The sequence below is a fragment of the Pelodiscus sinensis genome, chromosome 3 (genome assembly GCF_052426305.1).
Source record: "Pelodiscus sinensis isolate ZL-2025 chromosome 3, ASM5242630v1, whole genome shotgun sequence".
Lineage (NCBI taxonomy): Eukaryota > Metazoa > Chordata > Testudines > Trionychidae > Pelodiscus > Pelodiscus sinensis.
In genome coordinates, this window is record NC_143054.1 from 14,075,509 (window position 1) to 14,095,709 (window position 20,201).

General features: G+C 46.1%; 1 protein-coding gene across 2 annotated transcripts in view; it reads right to left on the reverse strand.

Moving 5' to 3' along the window:
- The window catches only part of RCAN2 (regulator of calcineurin 2), a 155,253-nt gene that overhangs the window by 19,363 nt on the left and 115,689 nt on the right, over positions 1–20,201 (reverse strand). For both annotated transcript variants that reach the window (XM_075923385.2, XM_006120674.5), the window contains 2 exons: positions 5,254–5,427; positions 2,731–2,902 (listed from right to left, as the gene is read on the reverse strand). In XM_075923385.2, coding sequence (XP_075779500.1) covers positions 2,731–2,902; positions 5,254–5,427 — 346 coding nt within the window. The remainder of the gene's footprint in view (positions 1–2,730; positions 2,903–5,253; positions 5,428–20,201) is intronic.

Genomic DNA, 20,201 nt, shown 5'->3' on the forward strand with positions numbered 1-20,201 from the left:
TTACTGGTTCTGCTACAAGAGAGCCCCTCTGAAGGGAAGAGCTAAATTTGCTTATAGGTGCCTATAATAACTACTAGTATTGCACAATGTATTCATTTTGTTGGATTAAAAATTGTCTAGGTCCAGTTTTGGGACTTGAGTCACAGTGAAATCAGTGGGTGAAATTTACCCCTTTGCTGGCCCATTGAAATCTAAGCTTGGAAGCAGTGGTGTGACCACGGGTGGGTCTGAGTGGGCCATGGCCCACCCACTTTGCATTCAGGCCCATTAATGAAAGCTCCCATGGCTCTCCTTGTGCCCCAGCTCTTGTCTTGATCCACCAGCCTGGTCTGCGCTCTAGCCAGGGGCTGGGATGGGGTGTGGAGTCTAACCTCACTTCACCGGGAACTGCTGCTTGAGAGCAGAATCAGGGTACTGGAGCTTACCTGCTCTGCCTCGCCCTCTGGCCAGGAAGCAGGGGATGATCCTGCTCCATCCGATGCTGTGCCTGGGGCTTAACCCCTGCTCCCATCATAGCCTATCCACCTGAAGTTGGGGCCCACCCAACTGGACTCTGCTGGATATGCCATCACTTGGAAGGCTTAAACTTTTATATGTAAATGTTGATTTCAACATGCACATATATTGTCAATAGGCAAAAGTGAACCTGGGACCTCTGGAGCTTAATGCATGAGCCGCCACAGTTTGAGCTAAAAGCCAGCTGGCTCTCAGCTAAGGCTGTAGAACACACTCATTATTCTCTCTGCAAGTGGTCCAACTGCCACTACATGGAACAATGAACCACGCCTAGAAGGGATGTGGGTTACATACACACGCAAACTGATGACAAATAATTCCATCGCTAATTAGCATTTACAATTGGCAAAGCAAGCAAAATGCTGCTTGACAATGTAGAGTCAAAATCCAGTGATGTGGCCTTTTTCAATGTGCTGGTTACGAATGGATCAGGGAACAAATTGTAGAAATGGGCCCAATGTGTTGGTTTAAGGATATTACTTGGCATAATTATGACAGGCGATGTTAACAATTTGGGGCTTGTAAAGCTTCCTCTCTTTGAATCTCAGCATGCCGTGAAATAATTGTCTGAACTCACCACAATTCCCTGCAACTGTGAAAATTTAAAATAGGGAAAAATCTAAAAAATGCTTAAGAAGAAACATTGTTATTGTCTGTCAACATTATACTGCAAAAATATGAACATAAAACCCAAATTCTCCCACTATGCTCACATGTAAGCATTCGCACTTCTACTTCTTGGCATATAGTGGAACTAACGTGGTGGGACTTACATGGTGCATGGGCTTTGTCTTGAATATCTGCACAGGAGTGAATGTCGCCCCATTAGAATACGGAGGTGAGTAAGGGCTGTAGGAGCCTGACTCCTGTATTTTACGTATTTAGAAACCACACTGTGAAATAGCCCTTTCTTCTCGGGAATAAATACACCACAATTTCAGATTTTTGAAAAGGGACACAAGTCCTGTCAGAGTCAGTGAGCATAAGATGCTAGCAGTATTGTCCTCACCCACAGCAGCTTGTTTCAAAAGAGATGAGCTGCAGGATTCTGTTGTTTTTTTAATGAAATACTAACTATAGCAAGTGCACGACTGAGAATGGCAGCACTGTTCTCAGATCTCTTCTGCAGTTAAATAAAATTGATCTCCCTAACGAGAGCTAAAAATAGAAAGCGGGCAGGGAGGGGGAAGAACTGACAATGACTTTTCATATTGCTCCCTGCAGGCTCCTTAAATGAGAGTGAATATGACCTTCTTGCAGCACTGTCCCAGAGTGCACAATAATGAGCGATATTTCACATTTCACTGCCCCAGAACAGCTATTGATTTATTACCCAGTTAGCTAGAGGATTCATTTACATGTTTCCATTTATAATGCTGCCGCAGCAAGAGGAAAGGACAATTCTTTGTTTTCCTTTTATTCAGCAGTTTGGAAGTGTATAGCATTGATGCCGGGAATAATGGGCTATAATATATGGACTGATAATCCCCATTTGTGGGGGGAAACCCATATAAGAGGACTTCCCTGGATGCCACAATTGATTTCATTCACCTTGTAGCTTCTTCCCACTTCTTTCAAGTCTGTTCATTGATTAATTCTCTAAATGAACAATCTCCACAGAGCCACCCTTAGAATTCTAGTGTCTTTTGCAATCTCAAAATTGACTTGACCCTAGCTGGGGCTAGGTCTCTTGAGACCAAAATTACCATGCAGGTTTGGCCCCACTGTATTTGTTGCAAGAAACTCTTAGAACTTGCTCAACCACATTTATTCCTGCCCTTCTATAGTACAATGTATAACTCCCCACACACACACACAATTCTCCCTCCTAGATAAAAAGCAAACCAGTGCAATGAGAATGTTTGGTATAATCATCCTCTGGCTCTGGCATGAGAGGAGAATGCCCTGACAGTCTGCATTTTAGACTGTAAACTCCTGGGAGCATGGCCCATATCTTTGTGTTGTGCACTGCACCAAGCACACAGACGAAAGAAATAACAGTTATGCATATAGTTAAAATTCATCTGGAGCAGAGAACCAGTGCCTGGCCTACGCATTATGTAATCCCTATGTAAAACCTTGGATTTAAGCTGTATATAAAACTTGTGCTGGTCTTTGCACAGCACTGAATTGCATCCTTAGTTATTCATCTCCACGCTGCTTCCAATCTGTTTAAGCTGACACTTGTCCATACCAGAGGGCCACAAAACTTACCTGGTCCTAGTTTAGAAACTGCATAAAGGAGGTCATAGTTGATGACGGGTGTTGCATCATCTATGGGCTGCCACCCTACAGGAGGGGAGGCTGGAGGCGAGATGAGAAACTGTTTTGCAGGCTGTGGAGGAGCCAAATGAAGCTTGTCCCCATCTGTCTCAGAGTTCTGGACCTTTGGAACAGAGCAGAAACACAGATTATTGTAGCATCGGGCATGTGACTGGAACAATGATTAGAATTCTAAGAGCAGATACTGCTGTTTGTTTGGTAGCGTATGGGAAATGAGTTGGGGCGCCTCAGTCAACTGTCCTGGGCGCAGCTGTTAATTCACAAAGGTCACAGCCACAACCAGCACTCATTAGCAGTCTCTGCAGAGAGGCCAAGGGTTGCATGGGTCTGGAAACAGAACCATCATCTCATGCCTAGGGGTGGTTCCTCCACGGCAGGCACATTCATAGAGCCCTGCAAATCCGTGGATATCCACAAGCATCCATATCAGTGCCGATATCCATGGCTCATTTTTGTGGATACGGATGTGGATGCCAATACAAATTTTGTATCCATGCAGGGCTCTAAGCTTTAGGTGCAGCTGTGTGAGCAAGCCTGGAGTGCCTCTGCTCCCCTCCCCCATCCGTAGCTAAATGCAGTGCTTCAGGCTCCAGAGCTCTTCATGAATAGATTTCAAGGCCAGCAGGAACTATTGTGACCATCTAAGTCTGACATTTTGCATCACATAGGCTGTGGAATTTAACCCAATCATTCATCAAACTCAGAACTTCCAAATAAGACAGAGTGTATCTTTTGGAAAGACATCTAATCTAGTCATAATTGAAAGGTTGCGAGTGATGAAGAATTCACCAACTTCTAGGCAAATTGTTCAAATGGCTAATTATACTCACTGTAAAAAAATGGTTTATTATTTCGAGACTGAATTCCTCTAGTTCTAGTGAGTGAAAGACAAAACTTCTTTATGCCTTTGACTGCTAGATTACATGGCTTTGTTCAGTTGGAAACTTCCTCCCCCCGAGGTACTGTAATAGAATAAAGGGGGTCTCTTGTGGGCCCATCCTCTTAGTAGGTTTCAGAACTCTGCAGGGAACTTCAGGCTTACTGGGTACTCACTGGGGCAGGTGTGGCTTAGACTCAGTATTGAACACAAGGAAGGCGAAGGTCTGAGTGGCCTTCTAGAAGAGAGAGTTAGGGCTGGGACAGGCGAGTGCTAAGCAGAAGGGGGGAGGGTACATGTACTATTATTTTGGAACTTCCAGTTAATAAATCAGAATGCTGGGGGATGATATTTGGACTCCAAAAAGAGGGCACAGCTTTAGTCTGGGATAGGGATGTAAGTGACTAATCGACTAGTTGAGTATCCGATAAGCAAAAGACACTAGTTGACTAGTTGTTCCCCCCACCACCTTGTTGTCTCTATCAGAAAGAGGCAGCAAGTGGGGGAAAGAGGAGGAGATGCTGGGGGGAGCTGGCTTAAAAGCCGGTTCCCCCCGGCTCCAGCTCAGTGGGATGGGGCAGGGGCAGAGCAGCAGCATTCTACCTTTGAAATGTACAGAGTCCCCGCTGATGCTCTTGTACATTTCAAAGCAGAGGTGCCATATGGAGCCTGGGACCGGTGGGGAACTCAGAGTCCCCCGCTGGCCTCAGACTTCACGCAGTGTTTCAGTCTTTTGAAATGCACAAGAGCCCCTGCTGGGGCTCTTGCACATTTCAAAGGTGGACCACCGCAGGGCACTTCTGCCTTTGAAATGTAGCAACAGCCAGGTAGGCTCTTGCTACATTTCAAAGCAGAAGCACCCTTATCGACTAATCGAATAGTCAACGGAAATTCCATTGACTATTCTCTTAGTTGGTTAATCTAATTTTAACATCCCTAATCTGGGACTCAGGAAACTCACACCGTTTACCTGAGCCTTTTATGAGTGCTTCAAACACAGGATATGCTAATCCGTGCTTCATTTGCATAAGATTTTGAGGAAAAAGGGTGCAGTATAGCCAGGAACACATTCTGCTCTCAAGTATATCAGTGTAAATCCAAGGTAATGCTACTGACTCCAGAGGAGTTGATCCCGAATTACACAGTTGTAACTAAGGCTAGGTCTAGACTACAAGCTATTTCCACTTTTATTTTTCCGAAGAGGCTTTTCCGCCATTTGTCCCTGTCTAGACTGAGCCAAATGGAGTAAAAGCCTCCTCTTTTGGTGGAGCCCTTATGCCTCATGAAACGAGGTATAGAGGGCTCCCCAAAAGAGCATGTTTGCTCTTCCGCGAAAAAAAGCGGAGAGCAAACGCGTTCCTTCGATGTGGCGGGGGTTTTGCGAGATCCCGCCAAAACCCCATAGTCTACACGTAGCCTAAGAGAAACACTTGTCCCATTTACTTCAAAATAAATAAATATAGCTATTATTTTCATCCAATTCTATAAGACAATGTGTCTTCAGTAACACAATAACTTAGAGCAGCCATCCATTAACACGTATGGAGAGAAAGATTTTCATGCCAAAAAGTTCTTACCTGTGCAAAGTAAAGCTTTAACTTCTTCCCTCTGAACTGTGTTTCATGCAGCTCTATTCTGGCCCGAGCAGCTGACTTAGGACTGCTGAAGTTTATCCGCACACGTCTGAAGCTTTTAAACAATTGGAATGTCACACAGTCGTCATAGGCACGGAACAAGCCCTCAAATTTCTCCTGTAAAAAATGAAAAGACTTTAGCTGTGGTAGGGGGAAACTGAAGTTCTATGAAACATTGTCTTATAGAAAGCAGGTAACAAAATCAGAGAGTGGTTTGATTAAGAGCTTGCATGGATGATCACAGAGCACAAGTGTGATGGTTATGGACATTTTTAGAAGTCAGGATGAAAGGGAGAAATCATTAAATCTAGGGCATGACCGCGACTTCATTTACATGAGTGTACATAGTAATAATTTAAATGTTAGTGTAAGTGAGAGGTAAATCATGCCCACAGTAACTTAACTGAAGTCTCGGACATGATTTTGTATCCAAAATGACTTTGTTTCTCCCGTTTCAGTACAATTATCAAGAACAGGGCATAGTCTGAAATTTGGAACATGAAAAATGCCTCCTTGTCAATTAAACACATCTCCCCAGATTTATTTTAAATCCTTTTCGCTGCATATCTTGGGAAGGTGAAGGGTAAGGAAAAATTCATAACCTCTCAGGAAACTGAGCTTTGATCCAGACTCCAGTGGCCAGGTTTGGTGTGGGTCTAGAGAACAAAGTAATTCGTTCAAAAAATGAGGTTTACGTGGCTTTCGACAAAGGGCGGAGGTTCGCCAAAAAAGCCGCATCTAAACTACTTTCACTTTCAAAAGCTCTGCTTTCGAAAGTGAGATTGGAAGAAGATATCCTCTTTCGAATCTTCCCTGTAGTCTAAACATAGCCTAGTAATTTCCTTTCCAGCCCTGTGCTGAAGCATGACTTTGCAGCTTGTTCTTTCGGATTTGTTTAGCTGTTACCCATGACATCCACTCAGCCATTCACAGGCAGTGATTCCAAAATGATACATCCTGGGTATTGTGTTAAAAATGTGAACTATTCCACATATATGCAAATTACAGCCTCGTTATTGGTACGTAGGGTCAATCCAAAGCCCACTGAAGTTAATAGTCTTTCCATTGATTTTCCTTCCGTATTTATGCATGACTTGTCCAGTGTTCCCTCTAATTTTTTCCACCCATGGATGGAATACATTTTATTATATGCACCAAGGCATGTACAAATGTGCACCACCATGCTGCTGAATGTGGGTGCTCTGCTAATCAACTGGGTGGCACCTGAATCTCTCCTGGGTGGCCACCCAAGTACTCAGCTTACCGGAACACTGGTCTCATTTTATCTTCCTACTGTAAATAGTTTATGTCTATAGAGTATTGCCTGTTTAATTGTCTGGTTTTGCAACTTTGATGAATTGTAAAAAATTACTTTGTTCAATATCCCAAAAAGAATGTGGCATTTGGCAACATACAAGTTGTAAGTTGGCATTTGTGGTTTTTTATTGCCTGCTTTCTCATATAAAATCAATTTAAAAACAATCAAAAGACAGCACTTTAGTGAGCCATCCAAACTGATTATCAGAACAATAACTGTCAATTTCATGGTACTGCTTTAAATTAATCACCAATTTAATAGAAAAGCAATGTATCCTGTGTATCTCTGTATAGTTGGATTTTTATAGCCCACTTTGACATAACACAAAATGATGGATAGCAAAGTGAAACAGATTTATGCTGGGGTGAAGTTAGCCTGCTATGCACATAAATTTTTTTAAAAAATGGACACGTTTATAGTGTCTTTGACAAGTAAGTAATTTACTGGTTTCTGCATTTTATCACATCTGTAATTCTGCTAGGCCTTTATTTCGTGCAGGTCAGAACAAAATTTGCCACCCCTGATATTTTATTGCTACTTCCAGGTACAACCCATATTACCCAAAACAAGTCGGTATGAAACAGAAAGACATATTGTCTGCCTTTAGACTGGCAAGTTTTTCCGCAAAAGCAGGTGCTTTTGCAGAAAAACTTGCCAGCTGTCTACACTGGCTGCTTGAATTTGCGCAAGAACACTGACGATCTGTTTTTTTGCTCAACAACTTTGGTCTCCCTCCCTTTTTTTTCCCCTTCAACAGAATTATTTCTGTGGGTTTTTTTTGGGGGGGGCAGTGTTTGGTATTTTTGTTTCAATCATCTGGCAACCCTAGTCAAGAGGCCTGTAATGGATAGGAGAAGTGTTGACCCGCACCTGGTGACTAAGGGGTTAAACTCAGGTAGCAAGAAGAACCATGGGCATATGGTGCTGAAATTTGAATTGTATAAGATTCCTTGCCTGCTTTCTTTGTGTGGGTGACTTAAACCAGGAGATGAGAGGCAGAGAATGATTTAAACCCAGGTAGGACTACCATACCTCTAAGGGGCATGATCATACCTCCAAGGAATTCATGGCATGGAAGAGGACTGAACAAAGAGAAGACTGGAAGTAAGTCAAGGGAAAAAAGGTGAATCAAGTCACGTTTAGGGTATTTTTTTCTTTATTTTGTAGTTTGGTTTGAACTGCTCTGTGTGAATCTATGTCTCTCCTCCTCATTTACCATCTAAGCACTGATTCTAGAGATTTTCTCTGTGTTTTTAATTTGTTTTCCTTAGTTCTGTAACATCTAGCAACCAAGTATATCTTTGTTTTATAATAAAAAATAATTTTTTTGAGGTGATGATTTGATTCTTGTGTCCTAGAAGTTACAGGAGGTCTGTGTGTGTGTGTGTATCAGCATACCTTAGACTCAGAGATCAGCTCAGGGGTGGGCAAAAGAGCCTCAGCGGGCTGGATTCGGCCCGCCAAGTGAATGGATCCGGCCCATGGAGGCCCTGCTGCTCCCCCGCCCCCAGGCCAATTAGGACCTGGGAGCAGGGGAACACGCAAAACCTTCTCCTCTCTGCCCCCGCCTTGCGATCAGCGTGTGGCTCTTCAATTGGCCTGGGGGTGGGAGAGCATGCCAAGCCTCTTCCAGGGCATGGGTGCCTAGTGGGAAGGGGGGGCAAAGGGGATCTCCTATCCCCAGACTAATCATGGTCTGTGGGTGGGATAGGCCCACCCTTACCTGTTTAGGCCCCACCCCTTCTGGGGTGGCCCGGGGCTACTTCCAAAATTTTGGAAATGGCCCCCAGACAAAAATTATTGCCCACCCCTGGGTCAGCTACTAGAGACTGCAGCTTGTTTTTCTCTTGTCTTTTTTCAAGCTCTCTTGTGGCAGAAGATCTTGGGTTACCCGGGGGGTGGGCTGAAGTGTTTGACCCCAGTTTTAAGGATAAAAATCACTTGATGGTGGCAGCCACCCCCTAAAATCTGTGTATTGTAGTTCTGGGGAAAGTTTTCATAACCAGTGCCTGTAGTGGCATGGTATATTTAAAGTCTTCGCTGGGCCCCTCCTTCTGCACTCAGAGTGCCAGAGTGGGGAACAGCTGACAGGGCCCTGCAGCCCTGTGGCCGGCATGCGGTGGGGGGGGTGGGGAGGTGACAAACGGCTAGAGGTGTACCAGTAACATTTGCATATTTGTATATTCATTATTTGCACAATGAATATGCAAATAGAATGTCACCGATCTGCCCAAAGTTTGAGAGTGGGTTTGCCGGTCTGCGTTTTAAAAAAGGTTGGGAACCGCTGCCTTAGAATCTGCGCTAACTACGTATGCTAAACCATCGGTTACACCTTACATTTAGCGGTGAGGCTCAGAGTACCTTTCCGAGACCTGAAGAAGAGCACCGTGTGGCTGGAAAGCTTGTCTCTATCACCTACAGAAATTAGTTCAATAAAAGATATTACCTCCCCTACCTTGTCTCTCTAATATCCTGGGGCCAACACAGCTACAACTACACTGCACACAAAAAATTTAGTGAAATTCACAAAACACCGTGGAACCCTAAATAAGTTTCAACAGGATTCGATATGCAAGTGGAAAGACACTAAAATTGTACTAGGAGCAATAGTGATGCATTGGTTGGGAGCTGGCAGAGCCGTCCCATCCATATGACAGTTCGGGGCAGCTGCCCCAGGCCCTGTGCTTTGGGGGGCCCCCTGGCAGCTGCCTCAACCATCCTATGGGCAGGGCCCAGAGTGTCCTGGAGGATGAACTGGGGAACCTGATGCAGGGCAGCAATAGGAGTTGCCCTCACCTTACCACGGTGCTCCCACTGCCTGCTCTGCTACCCCCTGCCGCACATCTTCTGGCCAGCTGTGCTTGACTTCACCACAGCAGCAGGAAGCTGAGCGGCCCCAGCCCTGGAGTGCTCCACTTCCCACCACTGCAGTGAAGCGGAGTGCAGCGGGCTGGGAGGGGGCAGCAGGATAGAGTGGAGTTGGCTGCTGGGTCTCTGTGTCTCTCACCACTGTAGTAAGTGCAGTAAGTGCTGCTGCCCTGTGCCTGCCCCCCGCCTCCCCCCAGTAATCACGCAGCTCACATTGCTCGGGGGAGGGGCCTTTGGGTCAGGGGGCGGAGCGGGGGTGGGAAGGGGTGGAGCAAAAGTGGGACAGGATGGGGCATGCAGCAGGGGTGGTTGCCCTGAGCCCCGCACCTGACTAAGGATGGCTCTGGGAGCAGGATTAGGTGACCTGAGGGCCATGGCACAGGGCAGCAACAGGGGGTTCTTCTCTAGCTGGATCCTATGGGACAGATCTTCAGCTGGTGTAACCCGGCACAGCTCCACTGGCTCCAATGTACACCAATGGTCTGGGCTAATATGCACAGAGAAACAGTAGCCAGATGTAGATTTACAAGACATTGGGCATAACATCCAACTAGCCACCACTTCCAGGCCTTTGGGTCGTTGCCAAAACAAAGAACTAAACAGAAATTACTCAGTGTCACAAAACTATTCAGGACCAAGCTCTCAGACTCGGCTAAATGCCAGTTGTCGTCTAGGTTCTCCTGCAAATGCAGGTTTCTTATATGTCCTTCAGCTCCACGAGCAGGAGATTCTAATAAGATGCCTCCTTCCTTCCTGCTTTGCACCTTGTAGCATCTTTTTTTACAGGTGTTGAAAGCGAGTGGAAAACACAACTGTTCGGGTTCGGTAGGCAGAGGGCAAGCCAACCCTACCAGTTTAGTGCATCAAGCAGAGCAAAGCTCCGTGGTGTCACAAAGTAGTTTGCGTTTGCCAAAAGTGAATCACTTAGATCGTCATTCAAACCCTCTCTCACTAGGCATTGAAAAGAGAATGAACTTCCCATCCCTCTTTGGCCAGGTCCACACTACAGCCGAAGTTCGACTGAGGGAATGCAATTCCAGCTATGTAAAAAATGTAGCTAGAGTTGACATATGTTAAGCCAAGCTTCTGTACCATCCTCACCATGGGAGGGCCCATTGACTTCCCTTACTCCTCGCGAGGAGTAGGAGTTCCAGCATTGATGGGCGCGCCTTCAGCATTCAATTTAGCAGGTGTTTGGGTATGGGAGGGGGTGAGGGCTCTGCGGTGGGGTGGGGCCAGAAATGAGGAGTTCAGGGTGCTGGGGGGGATCTAGACTAGGGCAAAGGGTTGTGGTCCAGGAGGGGGTGCAGGCTCTGGGGTGGGACCAGAGATGATGGTTTGGGGGTACAGGAGAGGACTCTAGGCTGGAGCAGGGAGTTGAGGTGTGAGAGAGGGTGAGGGCTCTGGGGGTGGGACCAGAAATGAGGGGTTCACGGTGTTGGAGAGGGGTCCGGGCTGGGGGGCAGGAGAGGGTGTGGGCTCTGGGGTGGGGCCAATGTCTGGCCTGCAGGAGTGGGATCGGGGCTGGGGCAGAGGGTTGGGGTGCAGGGAGTGGTCTCTGGGTGGTGTTTACCTCAGATAGCTCCTGGAAAGCTGCCAGCATTTCCTCTTTGCTCCTAAGCCAAGACACAACCAGGTGGCTTTGCACACCACCCCCGCCTGCAGACACCACCCCCTCAGCTCCCACTAGCCACAGTTCCATCCTGGCCCAATGGGAGCTGCTAAGCTGGTGCTCGTGGTCAGGCAGTGTGTACAGCCCTGTGGCCATCTCTCCTCCTAGGAGACAGAGGGAGATGCTGGCAGCTTCCCAGGAGCCACACGGGCCAGGTACGGAGCATGCCCATGCCACTGAGTTGGCGTTCAATGGCCTAGTTGGTAGTGCTGACTGGAGCCGGCAGGGTCTCTTTTCAACTAGGCATTCTGCTTGAAAACCAGATGCCTGGCAACCCTTTTGATACAACTGAATTATCGCCTGCTTAAATTAGAATTTTACTTCATGTCCTGAGGTTCACCTTCTTTAGCGCTAAAGGGGCAAAACAATTCCTGACCTCCTAGAGAAGATAATTGAGAAAAGGCTGCAGAAGAAAGATATGAAAAATTCAACTGATAATATCTAATCAATACTCCAGTTCCGAGCAGTCTGTAATACATGTGGGGGGGAAGGAGGGACAAAGCACTTTTCAGAACTACCTTTTTCACAGCAGATATAGCACATAAGCATCAGCAGGAGATGTCAGCATCATGAGAGTCCCCACTGTCAATACAATATGCCTCTTAAAGGGTTAATTATGAAACCCAAAACTAATGTCCCAGTGAGGGTTATGGGGCTTTCCTGGCACGTGTTTGAATTACCTGCCTCCCTCCTTCCTTCATTTCCACCTCAGGGGTCCTCTTCTCCAATATTTATATTTATAGGGATGGCAATGTTCAGTCGATTACACGATTAACTGATAAGCCTGGGTTTATTGGTTAATCTTATTGACTACACGTACTCTCCCCCTCCCCTTCCCCTTCCTCTTGCTGCCTCTGTGTCAGAGGCAGCAAGGGGTGGGGGGAGGCAGGAGCTGGTGCCCGTGGGCTGACTCCCCACAAGCTGGCTCCCAACGAGCACCGGATCCATGGAGCTGCCTCCCCTTCCCCCTCCCATGCGCTGGTTCCTCTATTAGAGGCAGCAGTGGGGGAGGCAGCAACAGCCCCTGTCTGTGACAGGCCCAAGCTCGCTGCAGACAGAGGTTGCTCCGTTGGATGCTGGCACAGCTCCTGTCGTGAAGAGCTCGGACCCCCTGTGGACAGGGGCTGCTGCTGCTCCACCCTGCTGCCTGTTTTTAAACTGGCTCCCCTCGTGGACCAGCTCCCGACTGCCACCTGATACAATTCAGGGTGGCAAAAGGGTCTCTGGGGGTGGGGCCGTGAGCGTACTGGAGACTATCAAATAATTGTGTAATCACTAAAATATTATGCAGTTAAACGATTATTCAATTATTCACTATCTAATATCCCTATATTCCACTTTTGGCCTTTTTGTTGCATCCTGCTCAGCTTCTAATATAGCCTCAGTGTCACCCCACCCCAGGCTTTATGAAAAATTGGCTTATGAATATGCATAATTCAAAGATGCTTTATGCAAAATGTATCTTGTAACATCTCAATTGTAATGTCACAACCTTCAGACTCTACATATCTTATTTTTGTGCATGTATCATTCTTGTAGGTGAAGTTAGAAATATGAACTGTGGATCTGTTTATAATTGTAAATGTGCTAATGAGGGCCATTACTGATACACCAGAAACTTAATGACTCAGTAGTCAAACCAACAACCTGTGAATAGTCTTGGATGTCCTGTAAGCGCAAACTGTGGTTGGTCCTAGAAAGACGTGACCACGCTAACTGGTACTGGAATCCATCTCAAACCCCCTGACGTTTTTCCAGGATGCCGAACAAAGGATTCCTGCCCTGGGGGAAAGTCTACTAAAGCAATGGGAAGCAATCAGCCTTTGTCTTTAGTTAGCTTTCAAAATTGCCTGGCCTGCCCTGAAAAGCTGTAGACCTAAGCCAGAGTAAAGATCAACTTGGGACTGAAATCTGATTTAAAGCTTTTACCTGAGACAAGACCAGCTGTTTACGGTAAGAATTTTCATGTTATGAGTTTTTTAGTGGATTAGAATAAACTAAGTGTTTTTTGCTCATTTTAATTTAGTAATTTACTTGGATCTGATTGTTTTCATTTGCAGCCACTTAAATCCCACTTTTTATACTTAATAAAAAAGCTTTTGTTTATTATCAAGCCCAGTATGAATAATGGTTCCAGGAGAGGGAAACAACCACTGTGCATATCTCTCTTTCATTGATAAAGTGAGCAGACTTTATGAGCTTTCCCTGTGTAAAACTTTTACACAGAGTAAGACAGATTTATTTGGGGTTTGGGTATCTTTAGGGGGCTGATTTTCTGGGGACTGAACCCTGACAGCTGAGCCTTATCACAGCTAAAGTGGATCGTGTCTGTGTTGCTCTGCAGGGGGGCGATAACCCCATCTCTGTGCCTTGTCTAAGGGAGACCAGAGGATCTGGCCCAGCAGACCAGGGTGGTAGGAAGCCTCAGAGTGCAGGAAAGTAGGTGTCAGTGGAATGATCAGCCCACCAGGAGACAACCCTAAAGAGACTTCTATGATTCACCCCGTCCTACTCACTGACTAAATACCAGTTCCTAACCTTTCCCAATGGGAGATACACCAGGGTGCGTGGGAAGGAAGGAAGGAGATGGGTATGTGATCTGAGATAGAACTACTAGCTTGTGGGAGTATATAAAGATGCTGTGTCTGTATTATAGGTAGAGCTAGTAGCATCACTTATTACAAAGGTTGCCCGATATATCCTCGTAAGTTTTCAACTGCTTTGCTTATAAACTTCTCACAACTTTAAACTGTTTACACTGAAATTGTCTGCCTCAAGCTGATTTTTTTTTAAACGTCAGCCAAAGCCATTCAGCCATTTCCAAAAGTGAGGCTAATGAAAAATATAATCTTTTGCCATGTTAAAAAATACTGGCAACCTTTTCTTTGACAAGTTCTCGGCCTCCACTACTTGTGCGAACACGAGACACACAGGCAATCTTAATTCTGACATTGCCCAAATTTTGACTTTGCAGCCCTAATAGTGTTAGCGTAACATAGTTTTTGTGCGTGCCATATGCATATACAAATAGAAGGGTAATACAAAGAGTGTCATCTACTGGCACAAATATAAGCAGAATTGTTCACAAGTTCTAAATCCCAAGTTAATAGGCTCAATAAGATTGTTCTTATGCACTACAAATGACTTCTTGAGTCCCAGACTGCAATATTATGAAAGAAGTTCTGTAATGGCCAAACAATAGCAGGGAGGTGAAAGGCCAGTGCAGGGTTTGCAACAAATTTCTCATGGTGGAAGAAATAATTGATCATCCATGAAGCAAGTTAGGCATGAACTACCATATGGTGGAAATCAAGTACTACTCACCATAGTTGATTACTATGTGGATTATTGGGAAATCAATCTCTAACTTACAACAGCTGCCTCTTTCATTTAATGCTGCAAGTTCAGCTTGCTCAACACAGAATTCCAGACGTGATGGACCTCAGTTTCCCTGTTGTGAATTTGCAGCAGTGGCAGCATTGTCAGAGTTTGAACATGCATTCTCTCCACGTCAAAGCAGAAGCAACCCATAAAGATTGCCAAGAAGGCCAACTGAGATAATTGAAGACCCATTAACAATGATACTGGACTGCAGCGATACATCACAGATGGCAGCAGCCCAGTTCAGTGTCTCCTGTCTTACAACACACAGATTCTGCTGACACAATACGGTGCTCAAGAATCATAATTCCTGGAATGTGACCTGTCAAACTTGTCATCAGCATTGCAAATGGCCACTTGTGTGCAATATAGAGCTGGTAGCACACAATAACCCAGCAATATATATGTGTGTGTGAGAAAGAGAGAGAGAAAGACAGAAAGAAAAACCTTTCATTTAAACCTCCTAGGACTAGAGGTGTAGCGAGGGTGTTATGCGCCTGGGGGCAAAGACAAAAGTTGTGCTCGCTGCTGCCACATGGCGGGGCCCCAAACATGGCGCATGGCTGAGCCCGACCCTGAGAGGACAGGGGGAGAGCTTGTACCACATCTTCCCTCATCCCCTCCAGTTTTGGGCCTGGCCCCCGCATACACTAACCCGCCAACGGAGATGGAAGAGGGTCGGGCTGGGGATGGAAAGGTGGAGAGGAGGCTCCAGCCGGCAGGCGGAGGAGAAGCAGGCAAGCCGAGGGATGACAGGGGGAGGAGAGGGGACTAAATTGTCGCCCCCCCCAGCATGGTGCCCAGGAGCAACTGCCCCCACCCGCGCCCCTCCCTGCTATGTCACTGCCTAGGACATTGCTTTTTAATCTTTTTTCATTTGCAGCCTCATAAAAAATTTTCAAATGGAAGTGTGGACCCCTTTAGAAATCTAAGTCTGCAGACCCCCAAGCGTTCACGGACCACAAGTTTGAAAACCACTGTCCTAGCAGAATCTCCACCACCATTACCCAACTAGGGAGAAGGAAATATCTTGTTTTATGTTTATACAGCATAAAACCATAATGGAATATTGATCCTGATTTGGGCCACTGATTGGTTCTGTAACATACATAAAAAGGAAGAAGATAAAAATGGTACAGTGATTACATGGACAGTAAATGTAAAGATATTCTGCACACATTTGTGTGTACCAGTGATACACATTCTCATCACTTGGCTAAAAAAAGCTGATTGATTAATACTGGAAGTTGAATGTAATATTGAGAAATCATGAAAACGCTGTGGGCCTTATATGATTACAGTATTTAGCAGTTTTATACTTGTCAGCTTTATGGAGCTAGTTCTGATTTACACTTGTGTCAGTCACAGCAGAATCAGAGTCCCTATGGGTATGTCTACACTAGCCACCCTAGTTTGAACTAGGGTGGCTAATGTAGTCATTCGAACTTGCAAATGAAGCCCGGGATTAAAATATCCCGGGCTTTATTTGCATGGTCCTGGACGCCGCCATTTTTAAATGCCCGATAGTTCTAACTCCGTGCCCGCGGCTACATGCGGCACGGGCTAGGTAGTTTGAACTAAAGCCCCTAATTAGAACTACCGTTACTCCTCCTGCAATGAGGAGTAACGGTAGTTCTAATTAGGGGCTTTAGTTCGAACTACCTCGCCCGAGCCACGTGCAGCCGCGGGTAGGGGGTTTGAACTACTGGGCATTTAAAGATGGCGGCGCCCAGGAACATGCAAATAAAGCCCGGGATATTTTAATCCCGGGCTTCATTTGCAAGTTCGAATGACTACATTAGCTACCCTAGTTCGAACTAGGGTGGCTAGTGTAGACATACCCTATTTGAGTAATATACAGAGCATTTGTTCACTACGTAGAGGGCACTTTTGCAGAACAACTGAAACTGCAGCTCCAACTAAAAAAAAAAACTATCTAGCTAGGGTTTTCTTCATTTTTAGCTGAGAATAACAACGACTTCAACAGAGGGCATTCACAATCAGCTGCAAGTTAATGGCCCTCAACTATATCACAACCCATCCAATTCCTCCCAGCTGGTCATTAATCCGCAGGAAATGCCGTATCCCTCGATTATGATTGCCTTTGACTTTTCATACATGCCAAATGTACATACTGCACTAGTAGAATGTTAGAACTCCTTTAGGCCATTCTGATCTACACAAAAGTACACTGTATGCATTGAAAAGAAATACATGTGCTCCCTCCCTTTATGCAAATTCTCCTTCAAGTTTCTTGGGTAAATAAGACAAGATTTATAACCAACTCAGTTTGCCTTTTTACATTTTTATATAATATTTTAAAAATTTTGGATTGCAAGAGAGGCTTAAAATAACAGTCTCTCTTAAAAGTATTGCTAATCCCAAACATTGAGATTCATGAGTCAGACCCTGTGAAGGGGTATGCATACCCTGCGCTAGAACAGGAGAGGTGAAAACCCTGTGGATGAAAGAAGTTCCGCCCTGTCAACCAGACTGGGCATGCTCCAAGGGCTGGGGCAGCATAGAAGGCAGGAAGAAGCTCAGTCCGGGCTGGCCAGCAAAGGAGAAGGACCTCCAGCCAAAGCTCTGGATCTGCAACGGCCAGTGATACAGACAGTGGGAACTGAAGTTCCAGGAGACTCCTGCTATTTAGCCCCAGTAAGAAGCTGTTGCCGGGGCACTGGGGGGTACGTCTAGACTACATAGCTCCGTCGACGGAGCCATGTAAACTAGTTTACCCGACATAGTCAATGAAGCGGGGATTTAAATAATCCCCGCTTTGTTAAAATAAAAATGGCCGCTGCGCTGTGCCGACAATCAGGTGATCCAGCCCAGCGCGGTAGTCTAGACGCGGATTGGCCGACAAGGGAAGCTTTTGTCGACCACTCCTGTAAACCTTGTTAACCCTCCCGCTTCTTCCCAGTCCCCACAATTCTAATTACCTTGTTTCCCCTCAGCCTCACATCTGTCCACTCACCTGCTGCCCAGCAATTAATGCTGTCCCCCAGCTCCCTCATCATAGCTATCTCCAAGTCCCCACCCTCACCGCACTTCCATTCGGCCTGCAGCTCCTTGGGTTCTTCTCACCCATGTTCCAGGCCTGAGGGACAACTGCAGTGATGTCCTCCTTCTTAGGCCTGGTGCTGGAGAAATGGAGAATGGATGGGGTCAGAGCAGAGCAGACTCACTGTTCAGAGGAAGGGAGGAGAGAGCAAAACAACCTTGAACAACCGGGCTCATTTGGATCCCTCCTCTCCTCCTGAGAGAATAGGGTTGGCTCCTTAATAGTGGGGGGGGGGGGGGCGGAGGGGAGGGGGAAGGATTAGAGCTCCGCTGGCTGCCTACTGAAACTCTGATTGGCTGATCTTCTGCAAAAGCTGGGCACATGGGGAAGGCAGCCAGATAAAGGCAGTTGTGATATCATGACATTGGCCTAAATTGTGCAACTCACAAAGAGATCCCTAAAAATGGATGATTGTGTGCTGTTTGTTACCACCTCTGTTCAAGGACTGGCCTACACAGTGTAAATGCACACGTTATTATGAGAAAATATCCTGCAACAGGAGGCTTAGAGGGCTGGGTGGCCTAGTGGTTGGCACACCTGATTTCTAGCCCCTTGCTTCTCTGGCGGAGGTGACTTAGTTCTTAAGGCAGTGTGGTAGGGTGTTCTAGATCTCCCCTGCTCTACTAGGTCACAACCATGAACCACTGAACAGGGACCTCCCAGCAGACAGTCTCAAGTCACTGCTCTAGGCTATTTCTTGCTGCTGTCCTTAAGTCTGAGGCATGGTCCCGACAGTCCAAACAGTTCATAGTGGCTTAACTCAAGTAGCGCCCCCTTGTGGACCTTGACCAGCATCCTGACACAGCTTCAGGCTCCTCCATATGGGGCAGCTGTAGGTTTGACAGGGTTTAACTTCACAGTATATCTATATTTCAGTAGTCTCCCTCGGTCAAGGACACAGTGTTTCTTCCCTAGGGGCTATTCCAGCTGTCAAACTCCTAGTGATGCTCTGTTCCGATAGGGAGGCAGCTAGTTCCTGCCTCTTTGCCAGTCAGCCCTGAGCTACGTTTTCTCCTTTTCTTCTCCTGCTGCCAGGCCTACCATTGGCTACAGCTGGCGTGAGGTTTCTTGGCTTCATCACATTGATTTTTTCCTTCACTGGGAAACTGACCTGCCCAAAAAACTACCACTGATCAGAGAGTCAGAGGGACAGTATTCGCAAACATGTGGCTTTAGGTCATCCAGAATTATTTCAATTTAGGGTGAGTATTACATCAGTATATCAATGCCCCATTGTAATTTGACAACAGTTGAATTATCCACTAAGTAAAGCACTGCCACACCGAGATTAGTCCAAACCAACTGTGAACAATGGAAGCCAAACAATAGTGAACAAATAATTGTATGCATAGACTGCTATCAGCACAGAGATAAGGGTGATAGTGGAGGACAATAACAGAGCAATATTAGAGAAAGAAAGGTCTTACAAAGATTGTGAGATACATTTTTAGCACCATGGCTAGAAATTGTACAATAGATAGAAGATAAGAATCCCTGTCCAAAAGAGCACACTATATACTAAAATATTTCCATCCAGCATTCCTGCTTCTTTCATGGACCACTTTATTAGTATTTTATTCATTTAGAACCAGAGCCAAAGCCTATTGAAGTCAATGGAATCAACACACTAACTACAGGGAGCTTTAGATCAGAGTAAAAATATAATTACTTTTTATTATTTGGTATGTCCATTACCATCCTTGTTTCACATTTTGACTTATGGAACAGCTACTTAAAATTGTATTCCTTTTCCTAGACATTTGCATAGGATCAAGGTGGCCATTTAAAGCATTATTGTCTGCTTTGATTTTTCATTCTTGTATGTAAATAGCTATTTGGATTTTTAATAACATATATCTAAGGGTATGTCTACACTACAAAGTTAATTTGAACTGACAGATGTTAGTTCGAATTAACTTTGATAGGCACTACACTAGCAAACCGCTAGTTCGAACTTAATTCGAACTAGCGGCGCGCTTAATTCGAACTAGGTAAACCTCATTCCACGAGGACTAACGCCTAGTACGAATTAAGTAGTTCGAATTAAGGGCTGTGTAGCCACTTAATTCGAACTAGTGGGAGGCTAGCCCTCCCCAGCATTCCCTGGTGGCCACTCTGGGCACCACCAGGGAAACTCTTCTGCCCCCCTCCCGGCCCCGGAGCCCTTAAAGGGGCACGGGCTGGCTACGGTGCCCGTGCCAGGTGCAAGCCTGCCAGCACCCAGCCAGCAGACCCTGCACCTGGCACGGCACGAACCAGCCACCCTCTGCCACCCAGCCCTCCGCCTCTTCCTGGGACCAGGTTGGCGGCTCCCGGGAGCCTGCCCAGGTCCGCAAGAGGCGGGTGCCCACCTGGTCTAGTGCAGACATCGTGGACCTCATCCACGACCTCCGCACTAGGCACAGGAAAGTGGCCATCTAGGGCAGGATAGCTGCCAGCCTGGCCACCCAGGAGCAGGTGTGCATGAAAATTAAAGTGGTCCAGTGAGACCCCCGACCCTGAGCCCTGAGTTTAGAATTGCCGTACTACGCTAGACCAAAGGTCCATCTAGCCCAGTAGCCTGTCTGCTGACAGAGGCCAACACTAGG